The 21,575-nt window shown below is 43.9% G+C and overlaps 1 protein-coding gene and 1 non-coding gene across 2 annotated transcripts; both read left to right on the top strand.

The window, feature by feature from the left end:
- Positions 1–5,586: 5,586 nt before the first annotated feature.
- LOC134357517 (cytochrome c oxidase subunit 7C, mitochondrial) lies at positions 5,587–10,147 on the top strand. The gene is made up of 3 exons (XM_063069137.1): positions 5,587–5,742; positions 7,698–7,825; positions 10,052–10,147. Exons 1-2 carry the CDS (start codon positions 5,653–5,655, stop codon positions 7,812–7,814), a joined length of 207 nt encoding a protein of 68 aa, XP_062925207.1. The 5' UTR covers positions 5,587–5,652; the 3' UTR covers positions 7,815–7,825; positions 10,052–10,147.
- Positions 7,881–7,944, top strand: LOC134357647 (small nucleolar RNA Z39). The gene has a single exon (XR_010020687.1). It is a non-coding gene; the product is annotated as a small nucleolar RNA Z39 (small nucleolar RNA).
- Positions 10,148–21,575: the final 11,428 nt, after the last annotated feature.

The following is a 21,575-nucleotide window of genomic DNA, read 5'->3' as shown; positions in this document are numbered from 1 at the left end:
ATGGGGTGGTTTGAGTATCACAGAAAATGCTGATCTCCTGGAATTTTCATGCACAACAGTCTCTAGAGTCTACAGAGAGTGGTGCAAGAAACAAAAAAATACATCCGGTGAGCAGCAGTTCTGTGGATGAAAACACTTTGTTAATGAGAGACATCAGACAAGAATGACTAGACTGGTTCAAGCTGACAGGATGGTGACAGCAACTCAAATAACCATGGTGATGTGCAGAAGAACATATCTGAATGCACAAAACATCAAACCCTGAAGTGGATGGGCTACAGCAGCAGAAGACCACAAGCAAACACTCCAAGGTCACTTTATTGGGTTCAGGAAGTACATGCAGCACACTTGGATGGAGTGAATATTGCCTGCCCATCAAAAGAATTATATACTTTAAACCACTGTCTGACTGACTGTCAGTCTTTATGTCTAACTTTAAATTCTAATCTCTGCGGGATTCTGTTTGGTACTCGCCTCTGTGTGCTTACTTATATAAATCAAATAAAGGTTCATTACACCTACATCGCTGGTCTTCAGATGAAATCTTAATCCACAACTACAGGTTTAGCAATTAAATTCCACAAGACCTCTATGTTCCCTGTTTTGATGCATGTACTTCTCCATGCTGACGTACTATTATTTAATCTCCTGCCTTCACCATAAATTTAAGGACTTGGTCTTCTGTTGCATTAACAACATGAAGGTCATCTCGGTTAAATTTGCAATATCCTTAAATGACGAGGAAGTGCAGCTAAATGTGAGATTTATACAGCCTCTACCATGTTTAATTCCTTTTACATTAATCGGAATGTGGTACGGTGAAGTTTAAAATGTATCTCTGGGATAGCTTTCAATAGACAGTTTTGAAATATTGCTTTTGAAACATCATAAAGTGTCAAGGAATATTACAGGAATTTACTCAACTTGATTAGAAATACAAAGGGCAATTAATTTAGATAGCTAAAAAATTGGGAGAGAACTTTGCAGACTGAAGGTATATTTTTCATTAGAGTTGGAACATAAATGGTTTGGCATGGACTAGATGGGCCGAAGGGCCTGTTTCTGTGCTGTATGACTATGACTATAAACTTGAATAAAGCTGCAAAAGTTGGAAATCGCTTACAAAATGCTTGAGGAACTCAGCGGGTCAGGCAGGAAAATAGACCGTCATCATTTTGGCTACAGCCCTTCATCAGGACTATAAGGGAAGGGGACAGGAGCCAGAATAAGAGCAAGTGGGTGGGTGGGAGAGGAGGGTGATGTAAAAAGCAGGGAGGTGACAGGTGGAAGGAGTTAAGGGCTGAAGAAGAAGGATTTTGAAAGGAGAGGACAGCGGATCATGGAAGAAAGGGAAGGAGGAGGGAGAACAGAGGCAGGTGATGGGTAGATGAGGTGGTGCATACCTGTATGGGGAATTGAATAAGAGAGAAGGGGAGGAGGACAAATCACCAGGAGTCAGAGAAATCAATATCCACGCCATTAGGTTGGAGTTTACCAGGATGGAATATGGGGTGTTGCTTCTCCGACCTGAGTTCGGCCTCACCCTGGCAGTAAAGAAGGCTATGGACAGAATGGGAATGACAAGTCTAATTGAAATGGCTGACATCATCCTTCCCAACCACCTTCCCCCTCATATTTAAAATATTTATTAGACTGAATTCCCTCAAGCATGAAAATACAATTTCCAACTATCCTGCGTACTTACTTGAGCTGTGATGCATTTCGAAGATCACAAAATGGATAAACGTGGATTATTTTAACCGAGTATTCCAGAAATTATGCATGGGTATAAACATTTATGTAAGATTATTAAGAACTGGGCTCTTGACGGTAATAAACTGAGGCTGTTGAACAATGCTAATTGGCTTTGGGTAAAGCAATTCAGATGTTAAGATGTATTAAAAAAATCAATAGTGATGTAATCCCACTACTTACTAAATTATTTATGTGACTGCACATAAATTCCTGTGCACAGTTAAGGTTGCCATGGTAATGTAATTGAGAAGCTCCACAGAGGGAAAAGGAGTATGATTGACAAACTTCTACAGGTGCACAAATGGTTGCATCATAGCCCGGTATGGAAACACCTCTGCCTAGTGATGGAAAAGGCTACAGAAAGTGATGGATAAAACTCAGCTTATCACAGGAAAACCATTCCCCATCACTGACGACCTTTTCAAGGAGCACTGTCTCAGGAAAACAGCATCCATCATCAAGGACCCCCCACCATCCAGGCCATTCCCTCTTCTCACTGCTACCATCAGGCAGAAGGTACAGAAGCCTTAGGTTCCAAACCACCAGGGTCAGGACCAGTTATTACCTTATAACCACCAGGCTCCTGAACCAGTGTGGATAACTTCTTCACCTCAATTCTGAACTTTTTCTTTGCACATTGGTTATTTGTCAGTCTTTGTTATGTATAGCTTTTCACACACTATTATACTTCTTCATTTTCCTGTGAATGCCTGCAAGAAAATGAATCTCAAGGCAGCATATGGTACCGACCTTGATAATAAATTTTGTTTTGACTTTGAGTTTGAAATGGAGGCAAAAGGTCAGGCAAAACAACAAGCAGAGGTGAGCGGATGAATGTGGATGGAGGGTAGAGGTAATTGTCCTGAAGATAATGGGATGTTAGAAACCCTCAACATAACTGAAAGTCACTGAAACAATAGGTGCTGGAAAACTGAACTAGAAAGGAAAATAATGCAAGCAAAATGACCAGATTAAGCAATATCTGTGGCAAGAGAAACCGCTAACAATTCAGATCCAAGACCCTCTGTCAGAGCTGGGTGCAAATCGTAATGAGGGATCTCGACTCAAAATGTCAACTGTTTAATCTTCTCTTGTGTTTACAATAAGACGGACTCTTGACCTCGCAATCTACTTCATCATGACCTTGCCCCTCGTTGTCTGCCTGCACTGTACATTCTCTGTAAGTGTAACACTTCATTCTGCAATGTTATTGTTTTACCTCGTACTACCTCAAGGCACTGTGGTGAATGTTCTCAGCCTGAAATGTTGACTCTTTATTCCTCTCTGTAGATGCTGTCTGATCTGCTGAGTTCCTCCAGCATTGTGTGTGTGTGTGTGTGTGTGTGCGCGTGTACTCTATATTTCCAGCATCTGCAGAATCTCTTGTTCTCTTGTGTCTTGTTTGTTTTTCAGAAGCAGAGAAATTGACCGAAGGGAATATCTCTGATAAAGGGAGATCAAATGTAGCAATTGGAAAATTCTGCAATGGACAGTACCAAGCCTGACTGCAAAAGGAGCAGGGTTGGGCATGGGGCTAGCAACTCCATCCCATAAAAAACCCAGACCTACAGAAATGCCAAAAGAAGTTCCAAAGACCTCATCCCTGCGAGATGAAGCACCTTCGCTCCATCTGCTTTTGGGGGAATTTCCTGGTTCCTGTTCTGACATGTTGGTTCACTGCTTCCTTTTGTTCCACAATGAGGCTGCTCTGAGAACGGAGGAGCAACGCCTCGTACTTTATTTACCAATACGGTGTGGAGTTTGCCCTTCCAGCCCCTTGAGTCATGCCACCACAGCAGCACCTGACAAATCTGATTCAAAGGTTGATTCATCATCAAAGTATACAACTCTGAGATTCTTCTTCTCCAGATAGCTACAAAACCAAGAGGAAAAAGGAACGACATTGGGAGGAATATTCCAGTGGCAGGCAACCACAAACTCAAAAACACAAGAGATTCTGCAGATGCTGGAAATCCAGAGCAAAGCACTCAAAATGCTGAAGGAACTCAGCAGGTCAGGCGGCATCAGTGGAAACGAAGGAACCGTTGATGTTTTGGGCCGCGACCTTTCATCAGGACTGGAAAGGAAGAGGAATGATGTTGGAATAAGAAGGTGGGAGGAGGGGAAACAGACTAGCTAGAAGGTGATAGTTAAAGCCAGGTGGAAGGGGGAGGGTGACCTGAAGTAAGAAGCTGTGAGGTGATAGGTTGGAAAAGGCGAAGGGCTGGAAAAGAAGGAATCTGATTGGAGAGGAGGGTGGAGCATGGGAGAAAGGAAAGCAGGAAGCACTCCAGTGGGAGGTGATAAGCAGGAGAGGAGAAGTGGGGAATAGAAGAAGAGGGAAGGGGGAGGGAAGAAATATACTGGAAGGAGAAATCAATGTTAATGCCATGCATCAGGTTGGAGGTTACTCAGACAGAAGGTGAGGTGTTGGTCCTCCACCCTGAGAGTTCCCTCATCGTGAAAGAGGCCACAGACCAACATGTCAGAACAGGCATGGGGATAGGAATTAAAATGTTTGGCCAGCGGGAAATTCTGCTTTTTGCGGATAGAATGAAGGCGCTCGACAAAGCAGTTCCCAATTTACGAAGTTTTTACCAGTGTAGAGGAGGCTGTATCGGGAGCACTGCATACAGTAGATGAACACAGCAGATTTGCAGGTATAGTGTTACCTCAACTGGAGGGAATGTTTGAGGCCCTGAATGGAGGTGAGGGAGGAGGTGAATGGAGAGGTGTAGCACTTTTGACAATTCCTGCAGAAAGCGGAGTGGGAGGTGGGTGCAAGGAAAAGATGTATTTGGTGGTAGGGTCCCGTTGAAGATGGCGGAAACTGTGAAGAATGATGTGTGGGGTGCTGAGGATCATCGAGTGGTAGGTATGGACAAGAGGAATTCTATCTCTGTTAAGGTGGAGGGAAGATGGAGTGAGTGTGGATGTTCAGAAAATGGAGAAGATGCATGTGAGTGCAGCTTCAATGGTGGAGTAAGGGAAATCCCGTTCTTTGAAGGGACATCTCTGATATCCTGCAAAGCCTCATCCTGGGATCTGGTGCAGCAGAGACAAAGGAACTGAGGAAAAGGGAATGACATTTTTACAGGAGACAGGGTGGGAAGAGTAATAAACAAGATAGCCATGGTTATCTGTGGGTTTATAAAAGGTACCAATCAGTCGACATTTTGTCTCCAGTGACGGAGACAGAGAGTTAGAAGGGCGGGGAGGGGGGGGAGGTGTCAGAAGTAGAGCAAGTAAACTTTAAGGCAGTGTGAAAGTTGAAATTGATGGCTCAGCATAGGCCCTATCTATACCCTTGACTCAACTAACATAAACAAAGACTCCACACTCCCCAGACATTCACAGGGTAGAAGATACAGAAGTCCGAAAGCATGTGCCGTGCTCAAGGTCAGCTTCTAACCCATTGTTATTGGACTCCTGAAAAGGACCTCTTATACGAAAAGATTTAATCTTGACCTCACTCTCTATCTGGTTGTGATCTTGCACTTTACCGTTTACCTGCTCGCCACATTCTCTGTAACTCTTCCAGGATAAAGGGTAAATTACAAAGAAAGTACATTCAGGTAGTACTAGGATTTCTCTTGTAATACTTCACAGCACTGCACTAACAAATTGATCCGTATGAACAGTCTGCAGGACAAGTTTTTCACCGTATCACGTTGCATATAACAATAATAAATCAAAAATACAAGAGATTCTGCAGAAGCCGAAAGTCTCATCTCAAAATAGTCTCGGGTGAGTTTGCAGAAAACGCTCAGCCCTTCCAGGTTCTGATGACTGCGACTGCGCAGGTTACGCGATGCACCCTGGAAGTTGTAGTTCGCCTCTCCAGTTCCGCCCCTGCCGCGGTGGCTTGTGGTCATTGTTCGGGTGGGAGCTGCAGCGATGGCGGGAGCGCGGATGTGGACTCAGGCCGTTCGCCGCTTCAGCACCTCTCTCGTCCGCGGCTCGCATTACCCTGAGGGCCCGGGGAAGGTAGGAAGGCAGGCTCGGGCTATAGGCAAGGCCTGTTTACACCGGGAGACAGTGCGTCTACCGGGACGGGGAAGGTGGAAGGGACTGAAGGTCAGCGGCCGGGCCTGGGCTTGATATCTTTATCCCCGGAAGAGGAGGCTGGGTCTGGAGTCTCAGTCCCCGGGGGAGGAGGCTGGGCCCGGGTCTGCTGTCTCTGTGCCCAGGAGACGGGGGCCAGAGCGGGGTCTGGAGTATTTGTCCCCGGGGGAGGAGGCCAGGCCCGGGCCTGGTGTCTCTGTCCCCGGGAGAAGCGGGGGTGGCGATGAAGGTAGGAAACGGGTTTGAATGAAGGAGGTTGGGCGGGGTAGAGGGTGGGTGAGGCCTGGGGAAAGCGGTTTGGGAGGCCGGGGAAGTGAGGGGGAGTTGTGGTGGGAGGCAGCATAAGGAGGCCGGTGGCGAGCGGGGTGAAGAGGTTGTGCCGATGCTGGTGGAGGAACTCAGCGGGTTCATTTTGGGCCAAGATCAGGCCTGAAATGCCTGTGTATTCGCCTCCACACACGCTGCCTGAGCCGCTGAGTTCCCCCGGCAGAGTGTGTGTTGGTCGGGAAGCGGGAGCAGGCCCGCCCGCTGAAGGTCACGGCCGCCGCCATCTTAATGAGCGGCGCTTTCCCCGAGGCGGCTGGGTCGGGACGTGTCTCCCCGGGGTGGTGGTGGTTGGAGGGGGGGGGGTCTAGGGCATTCAGTTTGAGAGGGGGCCCGTCAGCCAGTAGGTAGTGTGGGGGGAACAGGCTGTAAGCGACAGCCTATGCGGAAGTCTGAGGCTGACCCACCCAGGTAATCCTTATTTCGTTGCGCCGTAACCGCTCCACCCTCCTGGTTCACAGGAATAAAAGCGTTTTAGAAACAGACCCGGCCTGTCCGTGCCTAGTCGTTATTCTGCCTAGTCTCATCGAACTGCACCTGGGGCATCCTCCCATCCTGGTACTTAACCAAATCTTGCCTTAATTTTGAAATCGACCCCACATCCGCCACTTGCACTGGCAGTTCATACCACACCTTGCCTGAATCACTTCAACTTTCACCCTTAACCCACGAACTCCAGTTGTAGTCCCCACTAACCTTAATGGAAAAGGCCTGCTTGCATTTACCCGACATCTACCCCCATCATTTTGTATGGTTCTATCAAATGCGCTCATTCTCCTATGCTCTAAGGAATAAAGTAATAGCCTATTCGGCCTTTCCCTCAGTTTCTCAAGGTCTGGCAACATCCTTGTGAATTTTGTCTGCCCTCTTTCAATTTTATACATTCTTCCTGTAGGTAAGGTGACTTGAACGGTACACAATACTCCAGATTAGGCCTCAGCTGTGCCTTCTACAACTTCAACATAACGTCCCATCTCCTGTACTCAATACATTGATTTTTGAAGGCCAGTGTGTCAAAAACGTTCTTTACATTCCTATCCACCTGTGACACCACTTTCAATGAATTATGGACCTGTATTCATAGATCACTTTGTTCTACTTACTACAGTGCCCTACAGCAGGGGTCCCCAACTTTTTTTGCGCTGCGGCCGGTTTAATATTGACAATATTCCTACAGTCTGGCCGACCGGGGGGGGGGGGGAGGGGGTGAGGGATGTTCAAGTTCAGTGGTGCGTGACAGGGAATGAGGAAGGGTGCAGCTGACTCATATCACCAAATCATATCGTTTCCTCGCGGCTCGGTAGCACGTGCTTTGCGGCCGATACCGGTCCGCGGCTTGGTGGTTGGGGACCACTACCCTACAGTACACTGCAAGACCTACCCCAGTTCATTCTCAGCACTTCACACTTGTCTGCATTAAATTTCATCTGCCAAATGAGGAACTGGGCCGAGCTGTTGCAATTAACTGTAATTCCTGCAACAGAGACTTGACCTTCAGCTGTTTCTAATGGCAATTTTGTCACTTAATGTTTCATTTTCTGTGGTTTTATTAGAATCTGCCTTTCTCAGTGGAAAATAAGTGGAGGCTGTTGGCAATGATGTCGGTGTTTTTTGGCTCTGGCTTTGCAGCTCCATTTTTGCTAGTGTGGCACCAGTTCAACAAGAAGTGAGACATTATTCAGTAAGTACTTTTGTAGTGCTCTAATATTGAAAATCTCAGGTAGTTGGGGTATCTGGTACATATGATGTGAATTTTTTAGAATGAGTGATGCTATGACACTGTAAACGCTTTCTGATGTACCAGAACCAACAATGGTGTAATCTCAATAATTATCCCATGTGCATTCAAGACTTGCTGAGATTCAACTCCTTCATCGATATCCGTTCACCAGAAAGTCCACAAATTTGTATTTCCCAGTGCATATGCAGAGGCCACAATTTTGCATTACGACAAATGATGCAAACTTATCTAGGAGCATCATCATCATTATCAGGTGCTGTGCCCAGTTTGAGCTTTGACTGCCATGGCCCACACACACCTGTTTCAATTCAATGTTCCTGGATCAATTCATTGGTATTCATTTCCAGTTCTCTGGCTGCTGTCTCCATCATCATTTGTCTTTGTCTTCCTCTTGCTTCCTTCCCTTCAATCTTTCCCATAATTACCATGCATTCGAACTCCTCTTTCCTAATCACATGTCCAATGAAGTTATGTTGCCATTATTTCTCTTTTTGTGTTTGCTCTGTTCATGACATCCTCATTAGATATTCATTTCGTCCATCATATTCTTTGCATCCTCAAAAACAGCATCTCTGCTGCTTCAGTTCATTTCCTCGTGTTACTAGATATTGACCAACATTCTGAGCCATATAACATAACTGGATAAACATAACATTTCAGTACTCTGAGGCGGGTTGTCATGCCTAGTTTAGTACTGGTCAGTATACTCTTCATTCACGTAAAGGTGTCTTTTGCCATCCCTATTCTTCTTTTGATGTCCAAGTCGCACCTGCCATCTGATGTCACCCAGCTTCCTAAGTAGCAAAAGTTCTGTACTTGTTTTATGTCTTCCCCGTTTATTCTCAGCCTGCAGATAGGATTCTCCTTTTTGGATATCACCATACATTGTCTTTTTCTAATTGATAAATAGACCCATTTTTGCACTTTCTTCAACAACTAGGAACATAACTGGTCCATAACATGTTCATTGATGGCTTAATGCTGTATGAAGCACAGGGAAGAGTTCTCTGTTCAGGGTACTGCGTGGGGATCATAAATCATGCACATGGGACCTTTGCAACCCTGGCTCAGATTAGAAAACATCTATTTAAAGGTATCAATCTTGGTCATTTCTTGTCTTTTAGCATTAATTTCTCAAGGGCTTGAGTATAATAGCAAGAATGTAATGTTGTGAGTAGTTTTGGGCTCCTTATCTAAAAAAGGGCGTGCTGGCATTGGAGAGAGTCCAGAAGAGGTTCTCAAGCATGAAAGAGTTAACATACAAGGAGCATTTGATGGTTTTAGGTCTATAGAGTTTAGAAGAATGGGGAGGGGGGGGTCTCACTGAAACCTACCAAATATTGAAATGTCTGGAGATGTCTGGAAATGTGTGTTCCCAATAGTGGGAGAGTCTGGAACCACGGAGCACAGCCTCAGAACATATCCCTTTAAAACAGAGATGAGGAAGTTCTTTAGCCAAAGAGTGCTGAATCTGTGGAGTTCTTTGCCATGGAACGTTGTGGAGTCCAAGGCATTGTGTATATTAGAAGTAGAGATTGACAGGTTCTTGATTAGTACGGATGTGTAAGGTTATGGGGAGAAGGCAGGGGAATGGGGTTGAGAGGAATAATAGATTTGGCATGATGGAATGGCAGAGCAGAGCTGATGGGCAAAATGGCCTAATTCTGCTCTTTTGTTTTATGATTTCCCTTTCAACTGAAATCTTTCTACCCCACCTCCTCTAGAGTTCAGTGCTAATCGAGATTTTAGGCCTTTTCAAATCCAATTTTAACAAATTCGCAGTTTGCAGAATTTTAGCTGTTTAAGTTCATTTTGAGGACCGTGTTCTCGTCTACTTTAAAGGGCATTAGGGCAAATTCAGAAACGTTCCTTTTATAGTACGGTATGGATAATTTGTTGCAGTACTATTGTGTGCTTCAGTCAGGTTAAAGGTAGTGCATCAGGCCATTATAAACTTCACAACAGAATTTGTGCTTTTTTCCAACTGAGCAGCATGGAAATCTGAAATGGAGTACAAGAACATTCCACATCTAGGCATGACAGTTTTACTTCCTGACACTATAAAGCATATTTCCGATGTTTAAAGTACTTTTAAGAGCGGTTAGTTTAATGAATCTCTTGCTTCTATGCTTCCAATTATAAACTGGCTATTATTTTATTTTCCAGATTGAACTCCTTTCAACTAGTGTGATGTCTACTGCGCAGTTTCTCTGAGAGCCTTTCCAATGAAATGTTCTTGTAAATAAAAGTATTATCAAATTATGCTTTTTCAAATTGTGGAATTAATTGTGAAGTGCAACATTAAACTTTTCTGTTCCTTTCGCCCTAAGAATTTCATGCCTGTAGTATAGTTTCCTGACTCCTGCATAATTTAAACTTGTAAATTAATATGGTTTACCCATGTTTCCAGTTGAAATAAAACTGATGATCCACTATTGTTTGGAAATCCTGCTGGTTTGGCATATGTCACATTTCTAGTTCTGTTTTCTACTCTCCTTTTAAGCTCACTGAGGCACCTTGGAATTCTACTTTATGAACAGCCAAAAGTAAGTTGCATGAATCATTGTAGAGAAATTTCTTTAGCCAGAGAGTGGTAAATCTGTGGAATTCATTGCCGCAGATGGCTGTAGAGGCCGAGTCTTTATGCATATTTAAGGTGGTGGTTGATAGGTCAGGGTATGAAGGGATACTTGGAGAGGCCAGCGATCGGGACTGAGAAGGAAAATGGATAAGCTACAATGAAATGGTGGAGCAGACTCACTAGTCCCAATGGCTTAATTCTGCTCCTATATCTTAATGGTCTTGTATTTGATATTCCAGAAGATTTGCTTCAGCCTTCAGCGCCATCAAAGTCCAGAAGCTTTACTGATTAAGTGGAAGTCAGTGTGCACAGCAGATGAGCATTAAATACATTCTCCATATTGGTCTGCATCCAGGACTGCACTGAATAATTCCTTAGTTTGAGCATCTCATTTGTCCTCGCCTATACCTGCAATGTCAGGCCCTCAATATCCTGTAAACCAAGATTCTATAAACCGGTTATCCTCGCTGTTTATTCTGACCAGAACATACAAGTTGTATTCTTAACTTTTACCTGTGAAGACCCCCCCCCCCCACCCCCACTTACCAAGCACATCTTTGCCAGAGAACAGCCTGTCCCAATCCATTTGTGCGAGATCCTTTCAGGCATCCAAGGACCAAACCTATCATTCTCCCTAAGTATCTTGAAACTATTTGGCGTAACGATCACTAGATGCAAACTGTTCCCCTACATTGTCTCATTCCCTTATAGGAGATTTAGAATCGCACTCTTTCTAGTGGTGATCTTTATATATTGATTAACAAAACTTTCCTGAACACATTTGATATACTATTCCATCCAGCGTTTTTGCAGTATGAAGTACCAATGAATATGTGGAAAGTCAAAATCACCTACTATCACAAGCATGTGTTTCTTACAACAGTCTGCAACCTCACTACAATTTGCTCCTCTAAATCCCACTAACCACTAGGTGGTCTATAATCCCTCTAACACGATCATCCCATTCTTAATCCTCAATTCCTCCCATATAGCCTCAGTAGACAAACATTCCAGCTTGTCCAATCTGATACGTTGGAAGCATTTGAGAAACTTTAATAGGCACCTAGAAAAAATAGAGGGCTATGTTGGAGGGAAGAGATAGATTGATCTTAGATAGGTTAATAATTGGCACAGCATCATATCTGAAGGGCTTGAACTGTGCTGTTGTGTTTATGTTATAAGTATTTGCATCAACTTGAGAATTCATCATCGTTATGTGCTGTGTAGTATGACACGGCAATCATCTGGTTTACCATTGCCTTCTCTGGGCTGTGTCTTTACAAGACAAGTAACCCTAGTCATTGTCTGGTGTCATGATTGCATAATCAGGACGTGATATGCACTGCTCACACAACCATACACCACCTGCTTCCTTGGATTCATGTGACCCTCCTTGGGGGGGGGGGGCTAAGCAGGTGCTACACCTTGCCTAAGGGTGACATGCAGAGGGAAGGAGTGTTTTACACCTCTTGGTAGAGATATATCCCACCTAGTAGAAATACACAATTTTAATCACAAGTTAATTCTATGTTTCTATGAAGTTAATTATATTTTGTAACTTAAGGTGTTAGTAGTGTTTGAGTGTTGTAAAGCCATTTATTTTCGACACTGGCGAGAAACGTGACTGGTTTTGAGATACAGCCAACTTGTCAGGATCTATGACCTTTGTTGTAATCAATTTTTTTTGTCAATTTCTTGATATCAAATTGTGCAGAGACTGGCTTCTTTGAAAATGGTGACCTCGGTTTGATTAGATTAGTTTATTGTTACATCTACCATGGTGCAGTGAAATTCCTTGTTTGCTTGAGGAACTAGGGTAGCTGTGGAGGTGAGCTAGTTGGGTCAGTTGTCTAAAAGGAAGCAGAGAGCCCTGAGTGCTTCCTGATGGCACTGGATATCCAGGGTGCAAAGTATCCTTTTGAGAAAGGTCTCGATGCAAAACGTTGACTGTCCATTTCCTTCGATAAATTCTGCCTGATTCGCTGAGATCCCCCAGCAGTTTGTGTGTTGCTCCAGATTTCCAGTATCCAGAGTCTTGTTTCTCCAAAAAATATTAGAAATTAAATTTACTGATAGTTTGTGATAGGCAGCAAGGAATACATGTGTGTTGACATAAAACTGTCAAAATCAATAAATGATTAATGAAAAATTCAGCTCTTCGCTACATTGTGGGCCAAGTGGGTGGGAAAAATTGTCAGCAATAACTTGGAAGATTCTTCTGTTTAGCAATAAATAACAATGCCTCATTAGTCTGCACCAAGCATTTTTAATCCGCTGTAAATGTTACAACATAGAACATTACAGCAGAGTACAAGCCCTTCAGCCCACAATATTGTGCTGACCTTTTAACTTACTCCAAGATTAATCTAATCCTTCCCTCCTACATAGCCTTACATATTTCTACTGTCCATGTTCCTATCCAAGAGTTGCTTAAATGCCCCTGATGTATCTGCCCCTATCACCATCCCTGACAGCAGGTTCTGCTACCACCCCACTGTATTAAAAAAAACTTACCTCTGACAGCCACCCCCCCCCCCATTTGCCCGCACATTTCCTTCACATTCTTGGAAATTCTTTCGAATCTTCAACCTGAAACATTTAAAGTAAATTTTATTCAAAGTAAATTTACTATTAAAGTACATATATATTACCATATATGCACTGATTCATTTTCTTGCAGATATTCACAGTAGGACAAAAAATACAAAATCAGTGAAAAACTACACAGAGACTGACAAACATCAATGTAAGAAGACAAACTGTAAATACAAAAAAAGTAACTAAATAATACTGAGAACATGAATTGTAGAGTCCTTGAACGTGAGTCTATTGGTGGAATCAGTTCAGTGTTGAAGTGAGTGAAGTTATCCACACTGGTTCAGGAGCCTGAAATTTGAAGAGTAATAACTGTTCCTGAATCTGGTGGTGTGGGATCTAAGGCTCCTGTGCCTCCTTTCCGGTGGCAGTGACAAGAAGAGAGCATGGTGTGGATGATGGATGGTGCTTTCTTGTGCCAGAGCTCCTTGTAGATGTGGGGAGGGCTTTACCTATGATGGATTGGCTGTTCTTTTAGTAGGCTTTTTCATTCTTGGGCATTAGTGTCTCCATACCAGACTGATGCAAACAGTCAGGATACTCTCCAAGCAACACACACAAATGCTGGAGGAACTCAGCTTGTTCTGGTGGATGGAGCATACATGCTCAGCGAAGCGGTCTTCCAATCTATGTTGGGTCTCACCGAAATGCAGAAGGCCACACTGGGAGCACCGAACGTGACTCCCTTGTCCCCTTGTCCTTCCTCACTGATCTCCCTCCTGGCACCTATCCTTGCAAGCAGAACAAGTTCTACACCTCCCCCCTCACTACCATTCAGGGCCCCAAACAGTCCTTCCGGGTGAGGCGCACTTCACTTGTGAGTCTGTGGGGTCGTATACTGTGTTCGGTGCTCCTAGTGGCCTCCTGTATATCGGTGAGACGTGACGTAGATCCCCCAGTGGCCATCCATTTTAATTCCACTTCCCATTCCGGCTCCGATATGTCCATCCATGGCCTCCTCCACTGTCGTGATAAGGCCACACTTAGCTTGGAGAAACAACACCTCATATTCTGTTTGGGTAGCCTCCAACCCGATGGCATGAACATTGATTTCTCAAACTTCCAGTAATGCCTACCCCCACTTCCTCACCATTCTTCGTCCCCTTTTTTTCTTTCTTTCATGGCCTTCCTGTCTCTTTCATCAATCAATTTCCCAGCTCTTTACTTCATCCCTCTCCCTCCAAGTTTCACCTATCGCCTGGTGTTTCTCCCCTCCCCCCACCTTTCAAATCAACTCCTCAGCTTTTTTTTCTCCAGTCCTGCTGAAGGGTCTCGGCCAAAAACATGGGCTGTGCTTTTTTCCCATAGACACTGCCTGGCCTGCCGAGTTCCTCCAGCATTTTGTTTGTGTTTCTATAGAAGATGTTGTCTCTATCTCTCCTTTCCACAGATGCTGCTTGGTCTTACTGAATCTATCTAACACCTTCTCTGTATTTCACATTTCCAGCATTGGTGGTTTTTATCCTCTAGATTTTCCAGAAGAGGGCCCATTTTTAATAGTCCTGGATTTTAACACGCGTATCTTCATTCACGAGGCTTACCTGTACTGATACTGAAACTCCATTGGTGGAGAGAGACGCATCAGCTGTTCTATGTCAATGGTGGTTCAATAGCATAGCATTTAGCACATCGCTTTAGAGCGCCGGCTGTAAGATTGGAGTTCAATTCCTACCGCTGTCCGTCAGGAGTTTGTACATTCTCCCCGTGACTGTGTGGGTTTCCTCCAGGTGCGCCTGTTTCCTCTCACTTTCCAAAGACGGACAGCTTAAGGTTAGTGAGTTAGTGCTGGAAGCCCGGTGACAGTTGCGGGCTGCCTCCAGCACATCCTTGGTCTGTGTTGGTCATTGACGCAAACAACACATTTCACTGTATGCTTCGATGTGCCAATGTACGTCATTATCATCATTATGTGCTGAGTCGTATGACATAGGCGATTATGGTCTGTGACCATGATTGCTCTTGGCAGATATTTCTACAGAAGTAGTTATCCATTGCCTTCGTCTGGGCAGTGTCTTTACAAGACGGGTGAGCTTAATCATGATCAATTCTCCAATACTCTTCAGGGATTGTCTGCCTGGTGTCAGTGGTTGTATAACCAGGACTTGAGATATACACCAGCTGCTGATACGACCATCCGCCACCTGCTCCCGTGGCTTCACGTGACCCTGATTGGGGGATAAGCAAGTGTTACAACTTGCCCAAGGGTGACCTGCAGGCTAACAGAGGGAAAGAGCATCTTACACCTCCTTTGTTGATAGAGGCATATCTACACCCCACCATCCAAAACTGTCCAGTACATGTGACAAATAAAGCTAATCTAGTCTATATCACAAAGCTGCTTTCATTAACTTTTACTTTTGCCTCGAACGTGTAATGGCTTGGCAGGTAATTTGATTTTTATTGTGTTTGCGGAAATTGGTTTGTGTCCACTAAGGAGAAGAGTGGTGCACTTTTAAGAGTTTTGGTGATGAGGATGAGTTAAGCTTTACTAGTATAAAATATTTTGAGCATATCTTTTTTTGTTGCTTCAGATCTGTCTTTAACTTGTGACAGTTATTTTACCTGGGTCAAAGGTTTAGTGATTGAAATTTTTCATCTCACCAGTGCTACATTACCAAATTATGTCATCTTTTTAAAAATTGAAATACGTGTTTGTGAACATCGGTGACTAGTGCATTGAGTTGTGAATGTGGGTGACAGATGTTGAAGAGTGCGATGTTGATACTGTGATTAATAAATGTGAAAACTCTCCTGACTTACACTGCTCACTGCTTCTAGGAACTTGTGTATGAGACTTGGAATGGCACCATCTGCAATAAATAGCAGCATTACAGATGTCATCAAAAACACAAAATACTTCACTAACAAGTCTTCATCAAAGTAAGGAAGAAAATTAGAAGGAAAGTAGTTTATAAGAGAATTCATTTTTACATCAATTATAAGTGGAACTGTTATAAATAAGTATGTATGCTCACACTTAGGTCCACAGGCGGCTTTGGAGGCCAAGTCATTGGGTATATTTAAGGCAGAGGTTGATTGATTCTTGATTGTTCAGGACAGGAAGGAATACGAAGAGGAGACAGGAGATTCGGGCTCAGAGGGAAAATGGATCAGTCATGATACAATGGTGGAGCAAATTCGATGGGCCGAAAGGCCTAATTCTGCTCCTATGTCTAATGGTCTTATTATAAACCACAATGATTTCTTTTAAGTGAGTTTTGCAGGTTAAATTTTGTCGTAACAGATAGTATAATGCTTTAGAGTGCCAGCGATCAGCATTCGGGGATCAATTCCTGTCATTTGTAAGGAGTTTGTGCGTTCTCCCTATGACTGTGGGATTTACTGTGGGTGCTCTAGTTTCCTTTTACATAAGACCAGAAGACAAAGGAGCAGACGTCGGCTATTCGGCCAATCGAGTCTGCTCTGCCATTTTATCATGAGCTGATCCATTCTCCTATTTAGTCCCACTCCCCCGCCTTCTCACCATAACCTTTGATGCCCTGGCTACTCAGATACCTATCAATCTCTGCCTTAAATACACCCAATGACTTGGCCTCCACTGTTGCCCGTGGCAACAAATTCCATAGATTCACCATCCTCTGGCTAAGAACATTTCTTCGCATCTCTGTTCTGAATGGGCGCCCTTCAATCCTTAAGTCATGCCCTCGCGTACTAGACTCCCCTACCATGGGAAACAATTTTGCCACATCCACTCTGTCCATGCCTTTCAATATTCGAAATGTTTCTATGAGGTCTCCCGTCATTCTTCTAAACTCCAAGGAATACAGTCCAAGAGCGGACAAACGTTCCTCATATGTTAACCCTCTCATTCCCAGAATCATTCTAGTGAATCTTCTCCGAACCCTCTCCAACGTCAGCACATCCTTTCTTAAATAAGGAGACCAAAACTGCCTACAATATTCCAAGTGAGGGCTTACCAGTGCCTTATAGAGCCTCAACATCACATCCTTGCTCCTATACTCTATTCCTCTAGAAATGAATGCCAACATTGCATTCACCTTCTTCACCACCGACTCAACCTGGAGGTTAACCTTAAGGGTATCCTGTACGAGGACTCCCAAGTCCCGTTGCATCTCAGAACTTTGAATTCTTTCCCTATCTAAATAATAGTCTGCCCATTTATTTCTTTAGATTATGAGGACACTCAGTCCTCGTTTAGAAATGCATGCATTAAAAAATGATACAATGTTCCTCCAGAATGATATCACAAGACTTCATAAGCCTACTGAATGGATCCTGACCCAGGTCTGGGCCGACCCTCCAAATATCTGGACCTGCATCTCAGTTTTTTTGCACTACCTTACTTTCCATTTTTCTATTTTCTATTTATGATTTATAATTTAAATTTTTAGTATTTACTATCGATTTGTAATCCAGGGAGCGGGAAGCGCAGAATCAAATATCGCTATGATGATTGTACGTTCTAGTATCAGTTGTTTGGTGACAATAAAGTATAAATTATAAAGTACAAGAAAAACACAGGACAAACCAAGACTAAAACTGACAAAACCACATAATTATAACATATAGTTACAACAGTGCAAAGCAATACCATAATTTAATAAAGAGCAGACCATGGGCACGGAAAAAAAAAGTCTCAAAATCCCGATAGACTTATCATCCCACACAGGCGGCAGAAGGGAGGAACTCTCCCCACCATGAACCTCCAAGCACCGCTAACTGGTCAATGCAGCACCATTGGAAGCACACGGACAGAGTCCATCCAAAAACTTGGAACCTCCGGCCAGCCCCTCTGGCACAGCCTCTCCGAGCACCATCCTCTGCCGAGCGCTTCGACCCCACCCCGGCCGCCAAGCAACAAGCAAAGCCGAGGACTTGGGGCCTTCTCCTCCGGAGATTCTGGACCACACAGTAGCAGCAGCAGTGAAGCAGGCATTTCAGAAGTTTCACCAGATCTTCCTCTGTGCTCTCATGTCCGTCTCCATCAAATCAGGATTGTGCATGGCACCCTACTTGACAAATAGCAGACATCACCACCGGAGTAGCCGCTGCGAGCTTCTTCTGCCAAAGTGCATAACCATACACTTTCCAACATTGTATTTCATTTGCCACTTCTTTGCCCATTCTCCCAATCTATCCAAGTCTCTCTGCAGACTCTCTGTTTCCTCAGCACTACCAGCCCCTCCACCTATCTTTGTATCATTAGCAAACTTAGCAACAAAGCCAGCTATTCCATAATCAAAATCATTGATGTACAATGTAAAAAGAAGAAGCCCCAACACGGATCCCTGTGGAACACCACTGGTAACTGGCAGCCAACCGGAATAGGATCCCTTTATTCCCACTCTCTGTTTCCTGCCAATCAGCCAACGCTCTATCCACGTATGTAACTTTCCCGTAATTCCATGGGCTCTCATCTCATTAAGCAGCCTCATGTGTGGCACCTCGTCAAAGGCCTTCTGAAAATCCAAATATACAACATCCACTGCATCTCCCTTGTCTAGCCTACTTGTAATTTCCTCAAAAAATTGTAATAGGTTTGTCAGGCAGGATTTTCCTTTAAGGAAACCATGCTGAGTTCTGCCTATCTTGTCATATGCCTCCAGGTATTCCGTAACCTCATTCTTGACAATTGACTCCAACAACTTCCCAACCACCGATGTCAAGCTAACAGGTCTATAATTTCCTTTTTGCTTCCTTGCCCCCTTCTTAAACAGCAGAGTGATATTTGCAATCTTCCAGTCCTCCGGAACCATGCCAGAATCTATTGACTTTTGAAAGATCATTGCTAATGCCTCCGCAATCTCCTCAGTTACTTCCTTCAGAACACGAGGGTGCATTCCATCTGGTCCAGGAGATTTATCTACCTTTAGCCTCTTCAGCTTCCTGAGTACTTTCTCTGTCGTAATCGTGACTGCGCACACTTCTCTTCCCTGACACCCTTGAGTGTCCGGTATGCTGCTGATGTCTTCCTCAGTGAAGACTGATGCAAAATACTCATTCAGTTCCTCCGTCATCTCCTTACCTCCAATTACAATTTCTCCAGCATCATTTTCTATCAGTCCTATATCTACTCTCACTTGTCTTTTACTCTTTATATACTTGAAAAGGCTCTTAGTATCCTCTTTGATATTATTTGCTAGCTTCCTTTCATTGTTCATCTTTTCCCTCGTAATAACCTTCTTAGTTTCCTTTTGTAAGCTTTTAAAAACTTCCCAATACTCTGTCTTCCCACTAATTTTTGCTTCCTTGTATGCCCTCTCCTTTGCTTTAACTTTGGCTTTGACTTCTCATCAGCCACGGTTGCATCCTTTTTCCATTCGAAAATTTCTTCTTTTTTGGAATATATCTGTCTTGCACATTCCTCACTTGTCGCATAAACTCCAGCCACTGCTGCTCTGCCGTCCTTCCCACCAGTGTCCCTTTCCAGTCAACTTTGGCCAGTTCTTCTCTCATGCCACTGTAATTTCCTTTACTCCACTTAAATACCGACACATTAGATTTCGGCTTCTCTTTCTCAAATTTCATAGTGAATTCAATCATGTTATGATCACTGTCTCCTAAGGGTTCCTTCACTTCAATGACTCTAATCACCTCCGGTTCATTACACAATACCCAATCCAGTACAGCCGATCCCCTCGTGGGCTCAATAACAAGCTGTTCTAAAAAGCCATCTCGCAGACATTCTACAAGTTCTCTCTCTTGAGATCCAGTGCCGACCTAATTTTCCCAATTCACTCGCATGTTAAAATCCCCCACAATTATCATAACACTGCCCTTCTGACAAACCTTTTCTATTTCCTGTTGTAATTTGTAGTCCACATTACTGCAGCTGTTAGGAGGCCTGTGTATAACTGCCACCAGGTTCCTTTTACCCCTGCAAATTCTTAGCTCAACCCATAAAGATTCTGTACCTTCCGATCCTATATCACCTCTTTCTAATGATTTAGTATCATTTCTTACCAATAAAGCCACGCCTCCCCCTCTGCCTACCTGCCTATCCTTCTGATACACCGTGTATCCTTGGACGTTCAGCTCCCAGAGACATGCATCCTTTAGCCACGTCTCAGTGGCCCACTATCATTCTGACAATATACTGGTTAGGGTTAGTCACCAGTTGATGCCCAAAGAGACACCTGGTTCAAATGGTTCAATTTAATGTCAGAGAATGTACACAGTATACAACCTAAAATTCTCATTCTTCACAGAGACATCCATGAAACAAGAAACCCCAAAGAAAGTATGATAGTAACATCAGAACCCCAAAGTTCCCCCCCCCATTTGTATCAGCAGAAGCAATGACAGCAACCTCCCCCCCGCCCCCCCCACACCTTACTGGGGTTCATACACCAACTTGGCTTGTTAGCCAACTCTGCTAACGGCCACTTGACTCAGCGGTGAGAAGGCCACCTTTCATAAGCAATATACGTCCAGGGTCGGTATGATTTGGGGTTCAACCAAACAAGAAAGTTGGGATGTTCCAATTAAGGAACATCAGTTGTAGCAAATACTGTGTAAATACACTATAGCCCAGAAACGACAGATCGTACACTGCATAGAATTTTAAAGAAAGTATATTTACCAAATTTTCAACTTTAACGGTTACAGAAAAAGAAAAGGGCCCATTACAGTTAAACTAGTCCAATGTGCACATAAACATTGGAGCTCATTCTGGAGTAGTCGGGGGTGTATCTCTTTACTGGACCCACAGTCTGCATGAAAGCACCCATCATATTTTGAACTTCCCTCAAAGACCATCTCGAATGAACTGGCCCTCTCTCAGGAGTATTGGCTCTTCCTTCTTGGAGCCATTCATCTGCACAGCACACTTCTTGTGATGGGCACTCTCCTTCCAAAGACATTTTGTTGCATCATCCCTAGTGCCCTGCTCTGCAGCTCCCACCAAGAGGCCCCAAACCAGACTACTGTCCTTCAGAAAACTCCCTAAGCTCTTAGAACCTTCTCTCATATCCCACAATCCTGATTGGCTGACACACATTCCTAAATTGGACAACATGGCTCCTCATCTTTAGCTGAAGCCAAAACACTCTTTCCAGCAGGACATACTGTTTGTACAGAAAACTGCTGAAATACCTCACAGCATAGCAGTAGAGATCTTAACTAGAGCATTACATGAGCAAAAGCAAAAGCAGGTTGCCTACAGTACATCGTTAGGCTGTGCAGACTGTGTTGGTCATTGCCACAAATGATGGGTTTTACTGTATGTATTAATGTTTCAATGTCATCATTAACATCATTACGTGCTGCATCGTAGGTGATTATGATTTAATGACTATGTTTGTTCTTGGCAAATTTTTCCACAGAAGTGTTTTCCCATTGCTTTTTTCTGGGCCGTGTCTTTACAAAACGGGTGACCCCAGCCATTATCAATGCTCTTCAGAGATTGTCTGCTGGTGTCAGTGGTTGCATAAGCAGGACTTGTGATGTGCACCAGCTGTTCATACGACCACCCACCACCTGCTCCCTTGGCTTCACGTGACCCCGCCTGGGGAGCTAAGCAGGTGCTATACC

This window comes from Mobula hypostoma, chromosome 16 (assembly GCF_963921235.1).
Source record: "Mobula hypostoma chromosome 16, sMobHyp1.1, whole genome shotgun sequence".
In the NCBI taxonomy this organism is placed as follows: domain Eukaryota; kingdom Metazoa; phylum Chordata; class Chondrichthyes; order Myliobatiformes; family Myliobatidae; genus Mobula; species Mobula hypostoma.
The sequence above is the reverse complement of the archived record's forward strand: the minus strand, read 5'-3'. Positions and strand labels throughout refer to the sequence as shown.